General features: G+C 38.0%; 1 protein-coding gene across 1 annotated transcript in view; it reads right to left on the bottom strand.

Annotated features, from left to right (window-relative positions):
- LOC107701234 (T-cell immunomodulatory protein-like) overlaps positions 1 to 25,377 on the bottom strand; it is a 134,528-nt gene that overhangs the window by 43,540 nt on the left and 65,611 nt on the right. Inside the window, exons 10-11 of the mRNA XM_016503194.1 lie at positions 19,428 to 19,582; positions 4,064 to 4,217 (exon numbers count right to left, since the gene is read on the bottom strand). Of these exons, the coding sequence (XP_016358680.1) occupies positions 4,064 to 4,217; positions 19,428 to 19,582 (309 nt within the window). The remainder of the gene's footprint in view (positions 1 to 4,063; positions 4,218 to 19,427; positions 19,583 to 25,377) is intronic.

Below are 25,377 nucleotides of genomic sequence, written 5' to 3'. Positions count from 1 at the left end.
ATGTAAGCACGAGGGAATTTGAGGTAATTGGCTATATTGTGATTATGACGGGGAGAAAGCTACGGATACAGATGGAGAGAAGGGTCGAGGGAAAGAGAAAGAGTGAATCTTAGTGTAAAAGGAACGGGAGAGATGATGGCGAAATAAGACACATTCACATATAGATGCTCGAGGACTGTGTGCAGAAGTGAGACGTTTGACTTCTTTAGGTGAGCACTAAGAAGCACAAAAACCAATACAGACCCGCAAACATGCATGACTCATACTTTGCTCACACTCATGCAAGATTTCTTCAGCAGACAAGCGTGAGAAAGACATAAAGAGGGTCAGAGATAGTAAAAAAATAAGTAATAGATTCAGTAATTTCAATGCACTGTCTGTAATCTTTCAGCAAAAGCAGCTTCAAAGCCAGCAGCTATCAGTCTAGACATGGGTGAGCACACAGACTTTAATGGTCACTGATTCAGTATGGAGGAATCTCACAAAACGTCACACAACTTACAGCAGACATGTCTATGTCCACCAAAAGAAAGAAATCATTTTGCTTGATGAAAATGAAGACTGTTTAAATATAGCACTATATTCACAAGCATGCCTGTGAATTCTGCAAAAAAAAAAAAAAAAAATGAATACATAAATAAATGATTCTAATAATTGTAAATTTAATTTAATTAGCACACTACTGTTAAAAAGTTTGGGGTCAGAAATTATTTGCTTTATAAAGATTTTCAGCAAGGACGCATTAAATTGATCAGGAAAGACATTTATAATCTTAAAAATGTAATTTTTTTGTTTAAAATAAAGGCTGTTCTTTTGAACTTTATATTCATAAAAAAAAAAAAAACAGCATAGAACGATTTCTGAAGGATCATGTGACACTGAAGACTGGAGTAATGGCTGCTGAAAATTCACAGGAATAACTACATTTTAAAATATATTAAAATATAAATAATATTTATTTTATAGTTGAATATTTCACATTATTACTGTTTTTACTGTATTTTGAACAAAAAAATGCAAACTTGGTAAGCATAACAGACTTCTGCCAACAGCATAAAATCTTATCCACTCCAAACTTTTGAAAGATATCGTATATTTAAATTGTAAAGTACTTGCACATTGTGGTGACATTGGTTTTCCAATTATTAATTGTATTAATTAAAATATCTGAATGCTTTATGGTTATATGAATTATGCGTGGACAAATGTCATGAACACAATTGTCACAAGGCAAAAAAATCTTAATGGTTAGAAAAAGGCACATTTTCTATATGCAATTTTTTCTTTTGATTTTGGGGTGAAATGTAACTTGAACATTTCTGTGAGATTAACCCATACTGTATATAGATACTAGGCATTAGACACATTCATGTGTGAGCCTTGTGTAGAATGAACAGTCCGAATCAATGCATCTGATCAAAGGACACTTAGAAATCAATAATCTATAACAAACCGTGAGCACCAGTGAGACACACACAGCTCAAAGGAGAAGAAATAGAGCTGCTCAGGGAAGCTCCACTTAAAATTCGAAAAGCAGAAAACGCCTCAAACCATAAGCACACCCTTAATATTAATCACCAGAAACAGTGCAGTGAATTACAAAAGACAAACAGAATGGAAAATAAAAAGGGAGGAGAAAAGCTTTAGTCGCCAAAAGTAAATCCTTAAGGCCTATTTACAGCCATTCTAAAATCTGTAGGAAAATGTTTTTGGTAAAATAAGAATGTAAAATATAACAAGACAACCATTTGAACCTCTTGACACTACATCTAAAAATTTTGAACATGACATTCCAATTTTTTTTCCAATTGTTTGGATGCCAAAATATATCAATAAATCACAGACTAATAAAATATGAAATAAAATAAGTGCTTGGGTCATGTGTCTCATAAACAAGCATTGCTAGATGTTGTGCGCTTCTCAGTGTTATTTTAGTATTATTTTTATACTAATATTGTATTATCATATTTTGAATTAGCTTTTATTTTTACATTTTAAGATTTCCATTTTAATTTTATTTTTTTTAATATTTGTCTGTTATGTTTGTCGTTTTCATTTTTGTAAAAACTCTATAGCGTAAATTTATTTTTTTACAAAAAAAAAAAAAAAAAAAAATGAATACATAAATAAATGATTCTAATAATTGTAAATTTAATTTAATTAGCACACTACTGTTAAAAAGTTTGGGGTCAGAAATTATTTGCTTTATAAAGATTTTCAGCAAGGACGCATTAAATTGATCAGGAAAGACATTTATAATCTTAAAAATGTTATTTTTTTGTTTAAAATAAAGGCTGTTCTTTTGAACTTTATATTCATAAAAAAAAAAAAAACAGCATAGAACGATTTCTGAAGGATCATGTGACACTGAAGACTGGAGTAATGGCTGCTGAAAATTCACAGGAATAACTACATTTTAAAATATATTAAAATATAAATAATATTTATTTTATAGTTGAATATTTCACATTATTACTGTTTTTACTGTATTTTGAACAAAAAAATGCAAACTTGGTAAGCATAACAGACTTCTGCCAACAGCATAAAATCTTATCCACTCCAAACTTTTGAAAGATATCGTATATTTAAATTGTAAAGTACTTGCACATTGTGGTGACATTGGTTTTCCAATTATTAATTGTATTAATTAAAATATCTGAATGCTTTATGGTTATATGAATTATGCGTGGACAAATGTCATGAACACAATTGTCACAAGGCAAAAAAATCTTAATGGTTAGAAAAAGGCACATTTTCTATATGCAATTTTTTCTTTTGATTTTGGGGTGAAATGTAACTTGAACATTTCTGTGAGATTAACCCATACTGTATATAGATACTAGGCATTAGACACATTCATGTGTGAGCCTTGTGTAGAATGAACAGTCCGAATCAATGCATCTGATCAAAGGACACTTAGAAATCAATAATCTATAACAAACCGTGAGCACCAGTGAGACACACACAGCTCAAAGGAGAAGAAATAGAGCTGCTCAGGGAAGCTCCACTTAAAATTCGAAAAGCAGAAAACGCCTCAAACCATAAGCACACCCTTAATATTAATCACCAGAAACAGTGCAGTGAATTACAAAAGACAAACAGAATGGAAAATAAAAAGGGAGGAGAAAAGCTTTAGTCGCCAAAAGTAAATCCTTAAGGCCTATTTACAGCCATTCTAAAATCTGTAGGAAAATGTTTTTGGTAAAATAAGAATGTAAAATATAACAAGACAACCATTTGAACCTCTTGACACTACATCTAAAAATTTTGAACATGACATTCCAATTTTTTTTCCAATTGTTTGGATGCCAAAATATATCAATAAATCACAGACTAATAAAATATGAAATAAAATAAGTGCTTGGGTCATGTGTCTCATAAACAAGCATTGCTAGATGTTGTGCGCTTCTCAGTGTTATTTTAGTATTATTTTTATACTAATATTGTATTATCATATTTTGAATTAGCTTTTATTTTTACATTTTAAGATTTCCATTTTAATTTTTTTTTTTTTAATATTTGTCTGTTATGTTTGTCGTTTTCATTTTTGTAAAAACTCTATAGCGTAAATTTATTTTTATTTCAGTTTAAGTTTTAGTAATTTTATTATAAACTTACAAAACTTATTTTTTATTAGTTAGTCGCCAAGACAACATTTCTAATTATCTAGTTTACAATTTTCATATAACATTTCTATTTTATTTTAGCCACACTAACACTTATTCACATCAGATTTAGACCAAACAGCTCTTAAGACTACAGAGACTGCTATATTATTGTATGACAGGGTGTGAAGCATCAGAGACCGAGGTTTGTGGGAAATGTAGATTGTGTAGTTCTCTACTCTCAATGTCAAAAGAAGAGCGTGCCTGTGTCACACCACTGGGACAACATTACAGTCAAAGCAAATCAGATAATGACTAAAGCTTGGTATAATGGGGGTCACAGAGACATCAATGAGATGAAGAAAGAGTGATCGGCGAGAGAGAAAGGGAGGGAGATTGAAGTAGAGTCAGCGATTTAATTAAAGCGTCAAAAGCAAGGGGAAAAGGCCAACACTTACGTCCTCATAGATGTCAAAAAATGTGGCCACAACAGCCTTGGGGATGGCACTTAGGTCTGACTGTTCCCAGTGCACACGGAACATGCGGCCTGCCGCCTGACAGCTCACGTTATTACACGCCACATTCTCCAACAGGAACGCCTGCTGCTGTGTGCTGCTGAGACAGAAAGAAAGAGGAAAATGACCGTTAATGTGAGTAGATCTGAGAAACACAATGCTAAAAAACTGTGCAAAGACACCGTGTCATGTTAAATGTAACCCTTGCTAATTAAGTTTGCAAGCATATAGCGAACCACTGAACTTTGACCAATTAAAGAGCATGTCTGAGCCTGAACACTTCTTCAATGACAATATTAGACGCATACATGCACACCGCAGAGAACAGTAGAGGAGCACAGGGCTTGATGAACCAGTGAGACTGGAAAAAAGGTTGAAACTTACGCACTGAACTTTTCAATCCCCGAATAAGGCAATTAAGCAAAACCTATTCCTCCCCATAATTCAGTGCTGAGTGTGGGGGAGGTGGATCTGTGAGGCAGCAGTGAATTATGAAATGAGATGCTTTTCTGCATTGCACAACAACCCATCTGTCAGCCCTCTGCTTTATTCAGGACTCTCGTTTCATACCTTTATTTACCATGTGACACTTCTCAGAACTACGCCAATTTCGACCTGGGCGTGTGTGAGGCTAAAAATAGAAACTGCATGAAGGTTTTTCTTCTCTGTCTTCCTTCTGTTGTTTCTCCTTGCTTTCAGAAGAAGGAAATGCAGTTGGGACGTGCACAAAACATACATTTGAAGAATTTGATTTAAAAACAAAATATAGCCACAAGCAGCAATCATCAGGGTCCAAGGTGCATGGTTAGCGATCTAACTGAAATGAATCTCATAATGCGTTCATCTTGAATCTTCACAGAAAGATAGGGTTTAATGAAACGGGTTACATCAACACAGTTGTCAAAAAGGGCAACTGATTTTCAAAAGAAAACTTACGGTTTAAATGAGAAGTCAGAAATAGCCCTCTAAACGTGTTTACTGTCATAAGCTATGTGATCATAATATATGTGGTGTAAGTGTGGACTTCTATTCAACATTCTATATTTAGACAAACTGCATGCCACAGGATGTCAATTTCAAATGAATGTGAAGATATTTGCAGCTCAAAACTTTATCTGAAGCCTTTATCTCAAGGCTTTTTTTATAATTTATGTCTACAGTTATGTATAATAATGCTTGCAGTATAAGTGTTTGTTTTATTATTCATACCACAATATTAAATAAGTGTCTTATAAAAATGTTATAATATATGTTATCTTGAAAAATACATATAAAATTGTCTCTTCATTTTAAAATGATAGCAATATATTTAATCAAGTCTGGCAACTTGAAAATATTTTATTAAGAGTCTATAAAAATGTAATTAAATTTAATGATCTACATTTCACAGATTTCACTGTACACTAATTATATAAATCTATACTGTCAGTACAACATACTTATACAAATGAACTAAACCTATGCATTTATTTGCATTCAAAGAGATGGCAGCTAATAGAAAAATTTTAATTGGGATTAAAATATATCCTGTGCCCCTCTAGTAAGATTCTGGCTCCCTCTAGTGGACAACATTAATATATCTTCATCTTTCAGTTGAAATGGCTGTTAGTTTAGAATTTGCATCATAAATTAATTACAGAGTAAGTTCACCTTTGGTGCTTGGATCCTTAATAACAAAATATCCATATCCAGGGCACCAAGATACTGTCTATTAAACATTAAACACACTGTAACTCGCTAGAGTAGGTCTACTATATAATATACTGTATATATATATATATATATATATATATATATATATATATATATCTCTCACAGATTTAGTGCATCAAGTTCTTAACAGAAGTAGTAATGTCTGTAGGCATAATGGCAGGCCAGAACACGCAAGCAACCATATATTTTAAATTTTAAGAAAAGACCATGTCAATTAGCCAAGCTAACAAAGTTTTTCTTTAAAAAAGGTCAGTCTAGTTAAGATTAGATTTCTTACTCAACTCCCGCTTTTATTTTCCGTTTTATTTTTTCGGATGTCAAATATATACATGATTAAGTGATGAATATACATGAAACGTTTGTTTGTGAATTGGTCTACCCGGCTACAAGGGTTATGCTGTGGGTTTCTGACTCACCAAAAGCCGTTCATGAAGAGTCACCATGAAGTTGACCACAGAGCGCGCAGCCGTGCAGCAGCAGTGTTTTCTTGACATTTTTTCGCAGTACATCTTTTTTATGTCTTCACATTAAAGCGCAGCTGCTACAATTCAGTAAAAACACTGCTTACATTTATATTTTATCCTGGGATAAACCTGGGGTGGCAATGCTTTTTCTTGTGCCACCCTACATAAAAAGATTGAGCTACATAAACAAATGTTCCAGCTTCAAAAGAAGTTGAGCTCTACCAACTGCAGCATACTGCTGATTACCACGGACAATTATTGACTTGTTTCTCAGTCTATAAAAATGATGTTTACAGTAAAATCTATATCAGTACACTACCATTGAAAAGTTTGGGGTTGTTTTTTTTAAATGTTTTTCAAAGAAGTCCCTTATCCTCACCAAGGCTGCATTTAATTGATTATGTGATTTTTGCATTTTCAGCAGCTATTATTCCAGTCTTTAGTGTCATGTGAAATCATTCTAATATGCTGATTTGGAGCTCAAGAAACATCTCTTATTATCAGTGTTGAAAATGGTTGTGCTGCTTAATATTTTTGTGGAAACCGTAAGGCATTCTTTTTCAGGGTTCTATGATGGAATAGTAATCTCTTATTCCATTAGAAGTGTTGTTAGTGTTACTTTTGATCAATGCAATGTGTCATTGCAGGACAAACATATTAATTGCTTTAATAAAAAGAAAAAAGACAAAAAAGTAAACTTCTGAATGACAGTATATCTCTTTCTTACTCTCTACACTATATATAAGTGTACAGTGTTGGTTGTATTTGTGTATACTTACAGTACAAGAAATGAGGCCACAAAGAAACAAAATGGCACACTTGTAGAAGCAAACTAGGCATTTTTTTGTGTTGTATGGCGTTCTTGTCTACTGAAAGTCTTTTCAGAAAGATGTTTAGTCAGCTGAACAATCGGTATGTTGTCAAATAACAGTACAATACATTCAGCACACTGTACTTCCATCCATCACAGCCTCATATTCATTCCCGTAAAAAATTAAATATAGCGCTACCCTGACTAAGGTCTATTCAGTGATTTTATCCATCTTAACCCAAATGATTGACAGGTCAGACTCAGCTGATCTAATGGAGCCCAATACAACCACTACTCTGCTCAATACACATAAGCACCTTTTCTACAACCGCAAATAATGTGATTAATGCTTTAAACTCAAATTCAACTTGGACCATGAAAATGAATTTCCCGGTTTAGATGTCCGGTCTGGTCTGGCAGGTGATGAGACTTTCTGCGCGGATTGTGTTGGTCAATCTGGAGCTTGGTCCACTAATCTGTGCATTTCACAGCCAAAGCCTCTGTGCACCTTTCCTGGCCACCCGTCAGCGCAGGCCGATTTGGGGAGGGCTTTGCCAAAGTCATCCAGCCAAGCAAGCAGACTTTGTCCCCTCACAGGATTAACTGACACCACACTTACTGCAGCACTGAGAACAGCTGCTTTACCGGTGCCTTCGCAGGTTTAACCAGCTGCCGCACACAGAAGGAAAGTTTTTGTCCATGTATTTGGCTGTAAAACTGTCATGACTGCCAATTTAAAGACTAGTAGCTGAAACACATCAGTGCTTTTGGGCAGCAACTGTACTCAAAGCACATAGACAGTTGTGTGTGTGAACCAGAGTGGTATTTTAGGAGGGTGTGTGAGAGTACATACAGTATTTGTCATTATGAGTGTGTGCGTCTGGTTACTGGGCATGCAGGCCCTCCTTCCTGTCCTATCGCTCTCTCACTGGAGCACAGTCATGACCAGTGGCTCGCTGTGCCAACTGCACACCCATGAGCACACACACGCTCCTCGCTTAATTGGGAGCTTTGGACCCAACACCATGGCAAACCCAGCAGGGAACAGCAGGACAGAGGCAAGCCCACAGGCTGACCTCTCCCTCCAACTCTGTCAACCTCCCTTTGTTTTTCTCTCTTTCTACGGCAAAAGAGGGATTTGACTGTGCTGTTTTCCTGACCGCTGTGCAGGCATCAAAATGTGAATTTTTGAGGACGTCAGTTATCCAGAGCACAAGCAGGGTACGAGAAAGAGAAAGACAGGCGTGTCGAGAGGGACGGCAGGCGGCAGGTCTGGAGATTCTCTCAGGGGTAAGATGACAGAAGCAGAGAGATATCGTCCCCCCAGGCATCTCTTCAATACTGGTCCACCCACTCTTCCCGAGGCTTCTTTCTCTCTCTCTGTCGCCATTTGTGTTGGTCTACTTCTTTTTCAATTTGCTCTCGAGGGCAAAAACAAAGCAGTCTGAAGGGTGGATGGCGTTTCAATCATTCGCTACCTCTGCTCTCTCACTGGAAACAGTATGCTTCTGAATAAAGAAGAAAAAGGAAGAAAATACTGTATACAGGAATTTAAAAAATAATCTTGAACCAGAGTTGTGTGTCATTCAGAACAGGATGCAGAATCACAATTATAATAACAATTTAAGGAAATAGAGTTAGATAGAGCAGATGGAAAGCTAATAGATGGACAGAATGACAGATTGATAGATAGAACTGTAGACTGATCGAACGATAGATAGAACGATAGGTAGATAGATACGTAGATAGATAGAACGATAGATCGATAGAACGATAGACAGATAGATAGATAGATAGATAGATAGATAGATAGATAGAGAGATAGACTGCAACTGCACAAACCTGCAGTTTTCAGTGAAAGAGCTACATTGTAAGGAAAGAAGGGTTAATGGCACTCAATAGTTTGAGTGAAAGAAAGCTTCAGAAAGCAAACTGAACAACAGCAGAACTGACATGCTAATGCTTCAGCGCATTGCTGGGCTAATCAGCTCCGACAACAACCATGCTTACTACAAGCTCTCCATGGACTCCAAGTGCTTCATGTAGACTGCATGAACAAACGAGAACATCATTACCAGAGAATGGGAAGTGGATCAGTTTAGATAAGAGTGTTGTTTAATGCAGAAAGCTACATAACTGGAAAGACATTTATTGAGCACGTCTTTCCCAATCGGCTAATGCAGATTTTTAGAGACCTTTCAAATTAATCCCTCCTATCTAAAGTGAAGGAAGTAAGTCTTTGCTTAAACATTTGACAGGCCTTTAAATTTTAATCGCCTGCTGCGATTTTCAGATGCCATATTATCTTGAAAGTAAATGGGAATACAGTCCACCACGATGGATCTGATGCTCTGAAAGGAGTGTGAAATATTGACACATTCACATTTATCTTCCATCTTCATGAAATGAAGACGTCTTTCTACTCTTGGTGGAACTGCAACTAATCCTGACTGACAACGAGACAAGTATTTCAAAACACATGCTCATGAGATGGACGGCCATTGCCTAGCAACAGAGCCCCGTGCAGCTGCAGCAGCTATAGATTTGAGCTTGAGCCCTAGCTCAGCCAGTCCAAAAAATTCAATGTACGAATAATTCAGCATTGAGATATATGGTAAATAATGAGGCCGCTGCCGATGTGAGAAAAAAAAAATCAGGTCTCATGCACTGCAGGTGTGAGATGCACTTGGTATAAACAATGAGCCATCTTTTACCTCAAACACACACCCATTTACCTCAAACTGCGAAGCAATAGCAAATGCAATCATGTCCCAATGCGTGTGTCCAGGTCTTCCCCCACACTCCTCATGGGAGTCTTCCGTCTTGTTCCTCATAAAACTTAAGCACTTCTAAAAAGAGGTAATCCTGACATCATAAAGAAGTGTGCAATTGATGGCATTCAATTATACATGCATTAGCTCAGCTTAATGGATCTCTCTGATTTCGCTCCTCTCGTCTCACACAGCTTTCAACGCTTCCGGAGACCAATGGTTGATCACTCCATCCTTTTCTCCTTCTCTGGCCCCCTCTAAGCATTGTAAAGGTATACTTCACCCCAGCAGGAGGTTTTGAAAAGTAATACTGCTCGTTGAGCTGTGCAGGGGCTTCCTGTGGCTAAAGACGTGTTTTTCAGGGAATAATGGCTGCTGGTTGGGACTGCTCTTCTGTTCATTTCTCACCTTACAGTGGTGCACTGAGCCAGCCTGTTCATATAGCATGCCATCCTCTGAAGCAATAGTTAACGCTATTTTGAATGGCATTACACAGTAGCTATGCAATACAAACCCATAGTCAAACTCATACACTCCCCAATTAAAGGGCAATTCAGATTTTCTAATCTGACTGAGTTCAGTTTAGAAGGCAAATTAAAGGGATAGTTTAGGGTTAGAAAATGTACTCACCTTCATGTTCTTCCAAACCTGTATGTTTTTAATTCTACGTACGTAAAAACAGAAGAACGAAAGTCATAGAGGATTGAAAAACATGAGAGCAAGTAAATGATGACAGAATTGTCAACTATCCCTTCAAAAATGAATGAAGCAACCTTGTGGTTTCTATGCCAGATAGAGTTGAGAATGACAGGAAATTATCGTGGTGAAGCAGCTGGAGTGGAGCCTCAAACCCCCATCCCAGCAGATACAGTATTAGGAGGAGATGGACCACTTGTACAACAATGAATGGAAGAAATCATAATGTGGATGTAGAAACTCCAGCTATTCCGATGAAAGAGGCAATTGTTTTTAAGATAAAGGCATCACCTGTTTTTGCACCTGCACACCGAAGCAGAGAGGTGATTAGAACAGTTCAGAAACACAGAGAGAGAAATAGAGCGAGCGAGAGTATGATAAAGTCTCTCAGGAGCTCTGAAAAGCCAGAACACACCTGCTGGCCCACATGATGGGCATCCACCTGCTGCCTGACTACAGTTCAGCTCACACCTCTACACCCCACCTGTGTTCACGAGAGAGCTGGAGTCCACCACCACACATCTCATTACAGAGCTCCTCTACATCTGAACCGCCATGAAAAGATCCTTGATAGAGATGTCAGAAAGATGTTGGACAAAATGTGATCCAGCACTTCATAATTGTAACATCTGGATCAAGTCCACTCTAATCACCAGATAAGTGTTTTTGGCAGCTCTGTTGGTGGGTAGGGAAGAGCGACAAGAGGTGGAGAGAGATAGACGAGCAAAGGCCTGGTTATGGTCTCGTCCGCAGCCTCACGTACATGACAAATGGATTTTCAGTGCGGCCCTCCGGCTGTTTAGCTGTGCTTTCCTCTGCTGATTCTATTTGAATTGACAAATAAAAATAAATTTGATTTTCAATGGTGTCCTTTGCATTAAAATTCATTAGGTCTGCAGGACTTAGCAGGAGCGGAGGTCCTCTAAGCCTCATTGATGTCTAGCCTCATTGGTGGGACGCAGCCAATTGCCATTTCTTAAAAAAAAAATATCTAAAATAAAACTAAAATGAGTCAGTTTTACGTACTTTGGGCCCTTCCAAATATCTCTGTCATAGATCAACACATTATTCCTCTTCTCTGACAAGCTCTGGAGGGCATCCTGAGGCTGTTGATGCAGAATGTCAATTAATTTTCGGCGTAAATGGGCAGGAATGGGGAGGGGGTGGGACCATTAGCCCACGGCATTGCGGCAGTCCTATCGAGTGGGTCATTTGCATGGCGGGAGAATGACTTTGATGTACAACGCAAAGTGACAGGAGAGAAAGAGGGAGTTAGCAACAGATCGAGAGAGAGGAGGAGCACGAAGGAACTGGGAAACACCCAGTTAATTGCCCTCTTGTGTGTAGAGGTTGGGCTGCTGGCAGGCAGTGGAGGAGTTTGGCGCATCCGATGGGATGAGGTGAGTAACAGGAGTAGCCTTCAGCAAACTCAATCATGTTCGGCCACAGCCAGAGACTTCAGCATGCACCAATGGGAATGTAGTTTATTTTCCCTTCTTCTATCTCAACACACAAACCAACATATGGACACAGTCACTGACAAGTATAGGGACATATATACACAAACACACTGCGCTTACATACTTGTTTCTGTGTACAAATCTAAATTCGTTTTTGATTTAATGCACAAACAAGCTCCTTTCCTCTGCCCTTATCTTTTCACTGTAATCATTCTTTATTCTCATGAGCTGCTGTCTAATGTGTCTCTCTCTTTTCCTCTCAAACACAGAGGAAAGTTGATTTAATTACAGCTAGCAGCCACTTCATTTCCGGAGGATGGTTAACTGTGTGCCAAGAGCAGAGTGGAGCTCTATGTTGCGATATGCACCTCTTAAAAAGACTGATGGAGAGAGACTAATAAATGTAATGAATGAATAATGAATGAATAGAAAACCAAACATTTTCATAATCTGTTCTGCTCTTAACCTATTATATTTTTTATAAATTCTTTAAAGTACAGTCAACAAAATAAAAGCGACACAGTTAACAATGTTGCTTATGAGACTGTATTCAAGGAACATTTTTAACAGGGTGATATGCCACAGGTTAGACTGTGTAATTTGTTGCTATCCCTTGTTTTGATATTAAGTGTTTCCTAAAGCTAAGATGAACTTTAGTTTTGTCCTGTAAGTAAGTATGGCAAACAGGCAGGGTTCAAAAATCCTCTTGTAAAAAAATGTTTCTATAATATAATATATACAATTGTGCTATACAGGTAAGAAAATGACATTTTGTTCATGACATAGCGATAAAATATATGACAGATGTAAAAATCTAATTCTTTCTATCAAGAAGCAAACTATATGCAAATAGACTCCATACACAGTGGGAATTACTTGAGCTGAACCTGAATGTGACCATTAGGAAGGGAAAAATTCTGACATGCTGGATGCGTTCCAGAAAACAACATTGTGTCCAGATGTTTTATCAGGCTAAACAACGTCCTCGCCAGATGCATGAAAATGAGGGGCCATGGAGCAGTCTCACTGCTGTCTACATAATCTCACCCTCAGCTCTGAGGTCAGAGGTCACTCTCTCGCTTTTGAGGCTACCACAAAGGTTAATCTCTGCATCAGTGCAGAATACTTGAGTGGAAAATGATTACACAACTTCTTAACAAAGCTGTATCAGAGGGACAAGATCACACTGCCGCTAATGATGAGATCTTAAGCCTTGGATCCATGGAAAAGCTAAAGAATTCTGATCAATGTGTTCGTTCTGCAGAATGTGTGATCTAATGAGGCCGAGATGCTGTGATTGTGTATTATTTACACGGCCAGAAGTGAACAAAAAATCAATGCGAGCAGAGCCGTGTGAAGATGAACAAAGCGAGTCCTCTTCTTAGCCCTCTTAAAGTGATTTTATTGGTGAGTCAGAGGGCTGATGACCAAGCACTTCTGCCGCTCTTCATTTCATCTGAAGCCAAACAAGCACCTGGGCAGGACACCAGAGCGGAGGAGAGCCGGATGGGAAAGGAAGGGAGTGTGTAGGAGATGGGCCAGGCATTTGACATGTAATCTGCTGATAAAGAGAAGATTGAAAAGCATGCTTGCTTAGCTGTTCTCAACCATCTTTGCTCTCTCTCTCTCTATCCAAATCAGACCAGGAGGGAACAGCAGTGAGGGAAAACAAAGCTGAAGGAGGACATAGAAGCAGCAGAGTAGGTGGAAGAAAATGACAGGAAAGAGAATGCACTTTGTTCTCTTGAGATGGCTGTAGTCATGCCTAGTCACACTGTTAAACATCCATAGTAAATGTGTGTAAATTGTGTGAAAGCGTGCCACAGAATCAGTTCTGTGCATGCATGTGTAGCAATGTCAATTTTGGGCAAGTCCATTCACACTGCAGATATCATAGCAATGCCCTAAGGCAGCTATTTTCTATGTAGCCGATACATACAGTACACATTTCGCTCCTATATACAGTACTTGAATGGGGGAAGACTGACATTTTCAAAACTGTTAGTCAAGAATACGTGTCAATAATGTATTTCAAAGCAGCAATTTCTGAGGTAAAGTACTGGTACTTTGACACTCAATTCAGGACAGGCAGCTGCTCTGTGTCTTCACTTGTCATGTTAAATACATTTTGTGGTCAAAATGCTTGCCTTGGCAAGATATTAAATATTGTCACTGTCAGTGAATGTACAGTAGACAGGCGAGCAAAATATTATGCCAAAAAACATGTAGATCTGTGCAGACTTGGAGTATGAATGCAGCCTAACAGACCTGCCATTGTTTATGATGTCATTATTAATCAAATAGCAACACTGACGAGAAAGAAAAAGAATGAAAGAAAGAAAGAAACTCACTTTCTGGATAACTTTAGCAGCTTCAATAAGCCTGAACTTTAGATACTGAAAAAACTTCAAAGCACTTTGCTTTATGGCTTTTACTTTTTTTGTTTGTTTTTAATCGTCTTTTTAAGCAATTAAAAAAAACAGGAATATTTGCACTCCTATTCAACTTTTCAATAAACAAATCTCAAAAATAAATAAAGCTATAAATAAAGCATATTTAATAAAAAATTTAAAAATAAAAAAAAAAACTTTTTTTTTCAGGTTGATCCAGTTAATGCACACATTTGCTTGACGGAAATCAAATTATATGGAAAAGATTTTGGGCTCTTAACTGACACACGAGACCTCCATTCTAACAGCTACCATACTGAGAGACATGATTTCTCCAATCATTATTCTATGAGTTGTCTGTCTCCTCCTTAAACTGTCTCTGGTGTATATCTAGTTTCAAAGTGCAGAAAGCGAGAGATCAGTGTAGTATAAAGCTATAAAGCAAATTCTAAATCTCTCAAAATGTTGATATTGTTTCAGCTGAAAAAGACACTGTACTCCGCTTTTCCTTACCCACAGTCATGTTCTCAGAAAGTGACACTCAGTGACTTAGGCCCAATCCCAATTCTATTTTATACCCCTTCCCCTACCCCTCCGCCTACCCCTTCCCCTTGTCCCTTGAAACAGAGTGTCAAGGGGTAGGGGTGAAAATATATCGCGCAGCTCACACATCCAGGAGCAAAGAAACTTGTCAACGCTGCCCCACAACTTTTATTAATAACAGTTTAAATACTGAATTGCCACATTATATTTTCCAGCAACGAGAGGATAAAATCAGTTTTTGAAGTAAACTCACTATAAAAAGAGAAACGCACAGACGCGCATACACGTAACTTTCATCTCTCTATCTCTCTCAAATTGGCAATATTTGAGAAAAGGGTTTAGTGATTTATAATTATTGGGGGTATTAGCCCTCCTCAATGTCTACGGTGTCAATGTCTATGGTGGTTATGACCCTGATCAGACATGAAAATATGCTGTGGCACTATCGTGCAGTCTGTAATGATATGACGTTAGCAAACTTTAGCGATTTTTTGCAAACATTTCTTTGAGTAACATGACCTTTGAGTAAATATAAACTCACGATTGAATGTAACATAAAACAAATGATTACTTTTCGTTAAAATCTTTATTAATGCCAAAAATGCTTACATTTATGTGTCTTTTTGTTTGCTCAGGAAGCCATGTTGCCGCTGAAGCCGGTTTACGCTGAGATAAATCATACCCCTTCGTTTGAAGTGTGGTCCCGAAAAATCTTCGTTTGAAGGGCTATCTGGCTCTTCCCCTACCCCTACCCCTCCAACCAAAAGAGAATCGAGACACCCCTACCCCTTCACGTGAACGTGTGAAACGGAGGGGTAGGGGAAAGGGGAAGGGTTAAGGGGTAGAATTGGGATTGGGCCTTACACTATAAACACAAAACAATCTCTATACACAGTGAAGGATAAAATGGGGATGTGCATGTCAGAGGTACAGAATATCGTCAGTGAGAGAAACATACAGCGACTTAATCTCCTCCACATCAGTGTCAGCATGTGAACTGGACTCATGTAGTCAGTGATGGACCAAGGCTTGACTTCCCCATAGAAATACTACTACTCCAGCAGTAAGTCAGTGGTACATCCACACACAGCCATGTGCTATAGATGGGGCATCTAACAGTCTAAATACTGCTCTCTGCTTCAAGAACAGGAGGCAGATGTGAATGTGATAAGAACGTCAGCACTAAAAAGCTCTTTGTGTTCGTTCCAAACTGCTATGACTTACTTTCTTCTGAGGAAAAATAAAAATGTTTTAGTGATTAAAAAAAAAAAAAAAAAAATTCATACAGTGATAGTCAGTGTGTTCCACGGACTTCAATTTTACAGACAAAAACAATTCTTTAAAATATATCCTTTTTGTTCCACAGAAGAAAAAGTTTGGAACAATATGAGGGTGAGTAAATGATGAAAAAAAAACTGCAACTTTCAAAATGAAGACTTATGATTTATAAATGTAACAACTGCTAAAATTTCCTTTCCACCCAGGCACATGATTATGATTTAAAATCTAAAATTTCTGACTGAATTGGAAACTTTCAAATTGGTAAGAGAGAGCACAACAGAAGTTAAAAATAGCATCTACACCTACACCACATCCCTTTATCTTATATTGCCTAGAGAGGATATGACAGAGAAAGAGAGAGACTAGAGACTAAGTGACAGAAGTCCAATGAGAAGTGGAGAGAGAGGCTGATGAGGCGGTCTGAAGCTGAAGAGGATGGAGAGATGAAGAACCCTTGAAGAGATAATAAGATGAAACACAGAATTTTATACAAACACGTTTTAATCAACTGATGGTCCCAAAACATTCAGATCAGTATAAATCTTTACACTCGCCATATCTGCTGAAGACTATGTATGCCTCATTTAAAAACAAGCGTGAAGCTCTCATTTAATTTTTAAATGGTTTTGACTTTGAAAATGCCTCTAGCTGGTTGGGTATACTCTATCACCCACCCACTCACTCGCTTGCTCAACAACAACAAAAAAAAAACACTCACCAACTCCAACACACTCTATCACCTCAGAAACCATGACAACCTTTGCTCACAAAATGGGCTGGAGGCCGTTTAAAGGGTTTGGGGGAGAAAAAAAAAAGAATGAAAGAAACTGGCACAACATTACTCATCTAAATCCGTCACATATCAGCATGCTTCCTCTGAATTCATGAACTTATGAACACATCCCCCTTCAGACAACCACTAGCCCCCTATATTCAACATAAAAAATATTTGTTCACTAAATGCTGCCTTTTTTATTTTATTCAGATATTGATCTGGTCTCTGATCAAAATTCAAATACACATTCAATCTGTAAAAAATGGAATTAAAGTTATGGAATAAGCTTTATTCGATTGAATAGCAAAAGCTGAAGGAACAAGACACTTAAAGTGATTCCACCAAGAGTGTGAAAAAAGAAATGGGAAAGAGGGGAAGAAAAAAAACTAAATGAAAAAAGGCAACCAAGTGTGTCCTTAATGATATCATTGCAGAAAGTGAGGTAAACCACAACAAGACCAAAGATTCATATAAAGATGCTGTGGTCTTTAATGAGAAGGTTCAGATTAGTGTCAGATAAGAAAGTGGCCATCTGTGAGGAAAGGAAGTTTTAACATCCAGCTCCTGGCTGATGAGAATCAAATCACTCTCCTTGGCATCTTAGCCATTAGAGGCCACGGTAATGACAATAGGCCGATTGAACACACTCTGCTGCATCTCTGAGGTCTCTGGATGCATGTTGCCTGATTACTTATGGAAGTGCTGATGATGAGATTGGCTGTGGGGTGATTAGAGGAGACTATAGCAACACTAAAGCCTTATGACACGAGTGGAAGGTTAAGCCTCTACTGACTTAAAGACTAGGTCAACCTAATGTATTAAGCATGAAGAGCATAGACTAAAGACCAAAAATAAGCAGATCATAAAAAAGAAAAGCGTTTTCTAGGATTCTGTGTGTGTGGCTAAACCGACTCGTGTGATTCTCTGAGTCCGGACACAAATCTCCTGCCCTTCAGGACGATGTGAAGTTGTCTTTGTTTTCTAAAAGCATCTGGAGCATCTCTCATAGTCACCTGGAGGCCAGTATCTTATCTCAATCAGAGGGCTGTTAATCCATCCGTGCTCTTCCTGCTGTTCTTTCAGGCCTGCCTGTCCTTACTCAGGTCAGGCCAGATCGAAGACGGGCGACAAGCTTCTGGCGCTTCACAGGCACCTGCTCGATCACTTTTGTTGATGGCAACACTTAGCTAACACTTAGCCAACCTTTACACTGTCATTTATTCACTGTTAACATAAGAGTGAATGCAGTGTGATGTATGATGTAAAAATGCTATTTTAAGCTGTTCAATGGGAAAATATCATGGAAAACCAAATCTTTTTTTTTAATGTTTGATGCATCACAGACATACTCTAACACATGCAAATTATCTCCACAGTCCATTTACAGAAAGCTGCAAAAACTGGTAATTCAGAAATTGATGTCACAACCATAAGCAAATTAATATTCAAAATAAATGCAGCATGGTCAGATAGAAGGTGGAATAACATCATGTAGAAATATTATAAGTAGAGAGGAAAAACATAAAATGCCCCAAAAGTGTAGAAAGTTCCCCAAATTCTTACTTTATCAGGATCATCCAAGAATCCATCAACTTAAGCTTTAAATTCTTTCAAGGAGAAAAAAAGAGAAGGATAAAGTGATGCAGTGCTTTGAAAAACAGCTACTGTGTTATCAAAAACATCTTATTTAGATAAAAGGAAAAGTAATAAAGGTTGGGTTTTAGCCCTGGTTTGTTTCTTAGGAAGAAAATACTTGTATGTTTGCAAAAATGTTTAAGCACTACTTGCTTGGTTTAAAAATGTAACAGTTATATGGTGCTGAGAGTTTTTCTTTTAAAAGAAAAAACAGGTTATTTCTCTACGATTCAATATTGATAAAAAAAAAAATCTTGCTATAAACCTTGCTGAAAAGAGACTGATTTAGCAATTCACTTTTTAACACAGAAGTCACTGCCTTCGAGAGGCGGGTCTTAACACTCTACAAGTACTCTGACAAATTTCTTTAAGTAACTTGTGTGAAGAAAAAAAAAACTTCTTAAGAGTAGGTCCTCCATTCAAGTAAAGTATTTTACTCTTTAGATTGGTATAGCCCTCTGGTATATCTATCTCAAGATGATGTGCAAATCTAGTATTTTAGTGAGATATGAAACATGTGAAACATGTTCATAGTTTCATAATGTCTCCATATACTTTTTTTCACCATTATCATCACCAATGCTATATTCTGAACTTTGATCAGATCCTATGTAAACAGTACTCATTATTTGAGCAGTAATTTCACTGGATGCTCTCTTCCTCTTGTGGAAATAATCAGTTGTATCATTACTTTTGCTCCTACTTGCGTAATTATTGATATTGTACTTGAGTACAGATTTTGGCTACCCAGCACTGATGCCGACTTACCTAGCACTGGTGTTACGGAGGATGACGAGGGCATCGGGAAAGCCATCCAGGTTGTAGTCTCCTAAGTGCAGGGTGATGGGAATGTCTAGAGAGGGCACAAATCCCCACACAGAATCCTTCCTCCTGAAGTCTGTCAGCAACGGCACCCACTGGAGCTGCAAAGAAAGACAATTCAGTTACATGAGCTGGCATTTATTATAAGAGATCACTGCTAAACTAAAAGAAAAGCAATATAGTTCTATAAAAGTTAACTATATTCACACCACAGTTCACTGTGGCCTTGACATGAATCTTTTTTAACTTTAAACCGCATAAACACATTTCATTACACCAAATACACAAAATAATGTTCTTTTTAGCAGCATCATATGACCCCTTTAAGTATAATGCAGAAAGTACAAATTTAAATTTGTTTGAAATATATGTTACTGCACATTAGACGTGAAATATTGTGACACTTTGAACAAAGTTAATGCTAATGCATAAGACCTGAAGTCTGAAGTTCTTCTGATTTTTTAAAGTAACAAAATATAACATCAAATGATAAAATGTGTTGATGTTATGATGAATTTGTCAGGGTAGGGATGTTTTATGCAATTGTGTCAGTTTAGGTGTGTCACATTTAACAGGTCATGTGAACAACCTCGCCAAAAACTATTTGTGGACTGAAAGTAGCCAAAGCAAACCAGCACACCAGGCAGTGTGGCATTATGGTCCTCTCACTCTCTGGGTTGGGTCATTTGCATGCATGTGGGGGAGGCACAAGTGCAGATGCTACAGGCTTTACTCACTCATGAATGTAAAACAGAGCGCCAGGTGCATCTCTGCATGTTTGCATCCATACGGATAGAGGCACACAGACAAGAGGGACAGAGAGAGAGATTGCTAGAGATATGTAGGGAGGGGGGAGATGGACACAAGTGAGAAAGAGAGAATGCAGGAGAAAGAAGGCAGAGCGTTCTGTAATGGCTGCTAATAAGATTTTCTCCTGGCCCTCGGACACAACCAGAATCAGCAATGCTGAAGGTGGATCATGCAAAAAGAGAGTGTGTGTACAGTATTTGTACAAACTCTTGCATTTGTACAAAATAATGTGTCTAAAGCTAATATTGCTAATATCTCTAAAGCAAGAACTAACTGATGTTAGTCTCCTCTCCATTGAAAAAGAAAACAGAAATCAAGCTCGTGAGCCATGGTGTGCACTGTAGGCCTAGCCGCCTCATTATGTGTAAAGGTGAGAGTCCTGCAATGTTTGTTTACATTGCAGAACCATTTCCCGCTAAGCGTTTGACAGATTATCTAGGACTATTTCTGTTAAACTGGTTTCAAATATTTGATATGCAGTTCATACAGTTAATGATATAACAACAACAAAACATACAAACAGTTGAAATAATCACAATAGCCAAACAATTAAAGATATGATAACTAACCTATATACCATCAGAAACATAAACATTCAAAAAACTGGAGAACATTACTAACCTTAAAACTGCTAGAGATGTAACAAGTACTGACTGCCAAATACATAAAATAACTAACCTTTAAACCACTAGAGTGTAGATATAACAACACTAACTGTCAAACAGTTAGAGACATTATAATAACTAACCTTTAAACATTAGAGACATAGCACTGTAACTAACCCTTAAGCCATTAGAGTAGAGATAAAACAATTACTAACTTTGAAGGTGCAAGGTAGCTGATTCCATAGGCTAGTGCCAGCGACCAAAAAACCTGTATCAGCCTATAATTTTAGATAAGATTGTGGGACATGCTTATTTCTGTTAAACTGGTTTCAAATATTTGATATGCAGTTCATACAGTTAATGATATAACAACAACAAAACATACAAACAGTTGAAATAATCACAATAGCCAAACAATTAAAGATATGATAACTAACCTATATACCATCAGAAACATAAACATTCAAAAAACTGGAGAACATTACTAACCTTAAAACTGCTAGAGATGTAACAAGTACTGACTGCCAAATACATAAAATAACTAACCTTTAAACCACTAGAGTGTAGATATAACAACACTAACTGTCAAACAGTTAGAGACATTATAATAACTAACCTTTAAACATTAGAGACATAGCACTGTAACTAACCCTTAAGCCATTAGAGTAGGGATAAAACAATTACTAACTTTGAAGGTGCAAGGTAGCTGATTCCATAGGCTAGTGCCAGCGACCAAAAAACCTGTATCAGCCTATAGTTTTAGATAAGATTGTGGGACATGCTAAAGTGCTTTATCAGAAGATCTTAAAGATCTGCTAGATGAGTAAGGGAGGATAAGATCTTTAATGTACGATGGGTCTTGATCATTAAGGGCTTTAAAAACAAACATCTTAAATCAACATCCTAAAATAAACAGGAAGCCTATGAAGGGGATTAAAATTGGAGTGATATAATTGCATTTTTTTGGCTGATGTTAACAGCCTTGCAGCAGCATTCTGGACCATCTGAAGATTGAGCATCAACAAGATAGACAGAATTACAATAATCGTGAGGAAATAAAACCGTGAATAACTTTCTCCAAATCCTGATAAAACACAAATGATTGACCCCCAAATTTCATACCTCGAGCAAAATTGAAGGAAAATGATTACCAAGCTCATTAACCAGGCAACATCTCGTTTTCAGGGGACCAAAATAATTATTTCAGTTTTGTCATTATTGAGCTGGAGACAGTTATTTGATAACCAAGACTGTCCTTGAAGCAGTCCAGAGAAGGCTGGATGGAGTCACCAGTTTTCCAAGGCAAATATAGCTGAGTTTCATCAGCAAAGAAGTAAAAAGTAATATTATGTTGCCCAATAATACTTCCAAGAGAAAGATTAAAAAAGCGGACTCAATATAGACCCCTGAGGAACCCCACTAACATGAGGAGAACTTGCTCAAAACTACTGAAAAAGTTCTTATGTTTAAGACAAGAACTAAACCACTGTAAGGCTATGCCCTTCCTAAGGCTATGCAGACCCAATGTTCCAGAAGAGAAAGAGGGATACCATGGTCTATTTTATCAAAGGCAGCGGTAAGACAGAGTAGCATTAATACAATGTTTGTCCCTGAGTCAACCACTAGTAATAAGTTACTGGTCACTTTCAGCAAACCCGACTCAGTGATATGATGAGTATAGAGATACACAGAGATATAACAATAGCTAACTTTCAGAGCTAGAAACATAATTGCTTCGGTGAGGAAAATCTAAGGTTTGTTAGAATTAAATCCCATATAGGGATTGTGGTAGAGCGTGGAGAGGCAACTCACACAACCATCCTTGAGTATTTTCATGATTGTCAACAATGAAAACATCTTCAAATTATGAGAAACAAGGTCTAGTTATAAATGAACTCATTCTGCCAGATATTCTATGATGAGCTGAATGAATGACAACCAAGAAAGACACATCTTCAGTTCACTGACCTATGTTTATTCTCATTTTCCCCTCTCTCTCCTGTTTTTTTTTTCTTGCTTTCTTTCGTTCTTTTACTCTCTCAAATTAATGAATGTTTAATGGTTCTTAAGCTCCTGGTGCACTTCCCTCCTATAGTACTGCTGAGCCAGACCTCAACCCCCACCACAGGTCCTAAGCAAGCAGTTCTGACTGATGGGCTGTTAAAAAAGGTTACGAGATGTTATGACAGCTTATGGGCACACTTACCGATGGCTCATCATAACAAAGTGGAAATACTGACAGGGTTTTAAATTGAACATGCTTGGCAAACCATTTCTAAACTAGGGCCATTATTGTTGAGAACCTCAATGCTGAAATAAAACAAATGATCCTTATGAAAGACTCTGAGTGGGTGTACATGCTGGTACGTGCTGAGACACTATAAAATGCATGCACACATTGGGTTCTGTTCCTGTGTGTGTGAGCTATCCCAGAGTACTTTACACCCATTCTGCTATTAAGAACTAGTAATGCTTCACATACAAAAACAAAACCATCTCTTTCTCTCAAGAAGCCACTCACACAGAGTGGCCTTAACTCACAGCTGAATTACTCTGAATTGAAGACTCTTTTCATTCAACATAGAAATGATTATGCAAACAGTCATTGCCCTTGTGGCCATCTACAATCAGCTTCCATCACTCCGTGTCTGCTTGTGTAAATTAACTTATATCAGTGCTGACTGCCGGTTAATGCTAAGTCTTATTGATTTATTAGGGAGGGTAGATGGAAATCACAAGGCTGCGGGGCTGACATTTTGGTGAACACAGAATGGGTCTACTCAACTCCTTCTAGCTGATAGCTATAGTCAAACTGATGCATGTTTGAGATCATTACTATTCTGACAATGAGTGTTTTCAAACCTTTAAATTTAAGAATGAACTGTCTCTGACAGCAGGTGGCACTTATAGAAAACCAGAAATACCCCGTTTTCCAAGGTATGCAAAGCACTGCACAGTTTTCCAATTCAGACCCCCACTTGTCATGGAGAGGAAATTAAGCATTTACAGTATACACAGATCTTCAAAAGCCATTCTGATTTTTGTATTTTTTTGGTACTGTTTATCAAATAACACCAAATACAAGAGTACAGAGACAGCAGAGCTGCTTTGGATTGCAAAATAGTCCATCCGTGAGTGCCTCCAAGTCACAGTTTTATGTAACAGCAGTGTCTCTGTACATGTGAATCTTATTGGTTAGCCAGCTTCATTTGCAGTCTGATGGTAAAGAGATTACAACACCTCTCCGTAAAAGAATCAGTTGCATTGACAGCATGCAACTGTTTGTGTTGGTCTGAACAGACACATTAGCAGCCGTTCATTCAAAATGTTTATCACGCCGAATTTTTACAGCAAACAGTTTTTGTGGAATGAACAGGCCTTTAGAAAGTTAAGGAAAAGCAAGAGAGAAAAACAGCAAACACGAAAGACTAAGACATGATTGAGCCAGCAAAGGTATTGAGCATTAGATGGTGAGACATGTCCTGCTTTACAATGAAAGCGAGAACTGCTTGCATGTGCCAAACTTGGCATGTAGACAGTAATTCTGAATATGAGCAGGTTTGATCTACATTGAAAACATCCTTCAAAAGTTTAAAAATAACCCGAACCAGCTGCCGTTGAGAATAGGTGTTGGCAGCATTAGCTGCTGGCCAATGAAGACTGTTGGCGGCAAACCAGCCTGGCAGTGTCGACCTGTACCATTGCACAAACAGCCTAGATGCTACATGCGCCGGCATCCCTCAACTCTAATGCTGACGGAGGAGTGGAGTAGGCCGGCAGGGTCACACAGGGATGAATGTTAAAGGCACCATGCAGAATTGATGCAGAAATAAGCCAGATGGGATGTGACTGACAAAATGTCCTGCTTATCAGCAGCCTTTGGAGAAATGCGAACAGGTTTTAAATCAATAATTCAAGACTAGCAAACAGATTATACTTTAAGCCACCATACAACCGAGAGAGTATTTCCCACCATCTGCTTTACACAGACCTGGACACTCTGACAGGTCAGGGAGGATTTGGGCTACTCCTCTGGCAGGTGCCTATAGAGAGCCTGTGTATTCTGCTCATTGTTTAAAAGGATGTGAGAGCTCACTGAGAATCATTCAGGCCTTTCTAACAAAGACTCTGCACATTTATCATCCTGTTTGTGGTGAACGTCAACCTGACAGTTCATTGAGGCTGACCAAGTGAACGTGTGGCATGACACTTCTGCAAAAAAGACACTTTTGCATGTCTAAAACTACAACTGGCATCTCAGAGTGTGTGTGATGGATGAGAGGAGCGATTAGAAAGCCTGGAGCTGAGAAGAAAGAGTGGGAACAGGTAATTTGTGGTGAATGTGTGGTAGGACGGGCCTGTTGCTGAAGAGAGAGGTAACTGCTAGAATTAGACTTCCATCCAGCTATCAGCTGCTCTACTGATTAACCCAATCACCCCAAACTGGAGCACACAGACACGCTCACACACACACACACACA

The sequence above is a fragment of the Sinocyclocheilus anshuiensis genome, unplaced genomic scaffold, assembly GCF_001515605.1.
Source record: "Sinocyclocheilus anshuiensis isolate Anshui unplaced genomic scaffold, SAMN03320099.WGS_v1.1 scaffold1966, whole genome shotgun sequence".
In the NCBI taxonomy this organism is placed as follows: Eukaryota; Metazoa; Chordata; class Actinopteri; order Cypriniformes; family Cyprinidae; genus Sinocyclocheilus; species Sinocyclocheilus anshuiensis.
This window is presented reverse-complemented; position numbering and strand designations above follow the sequence as displayed.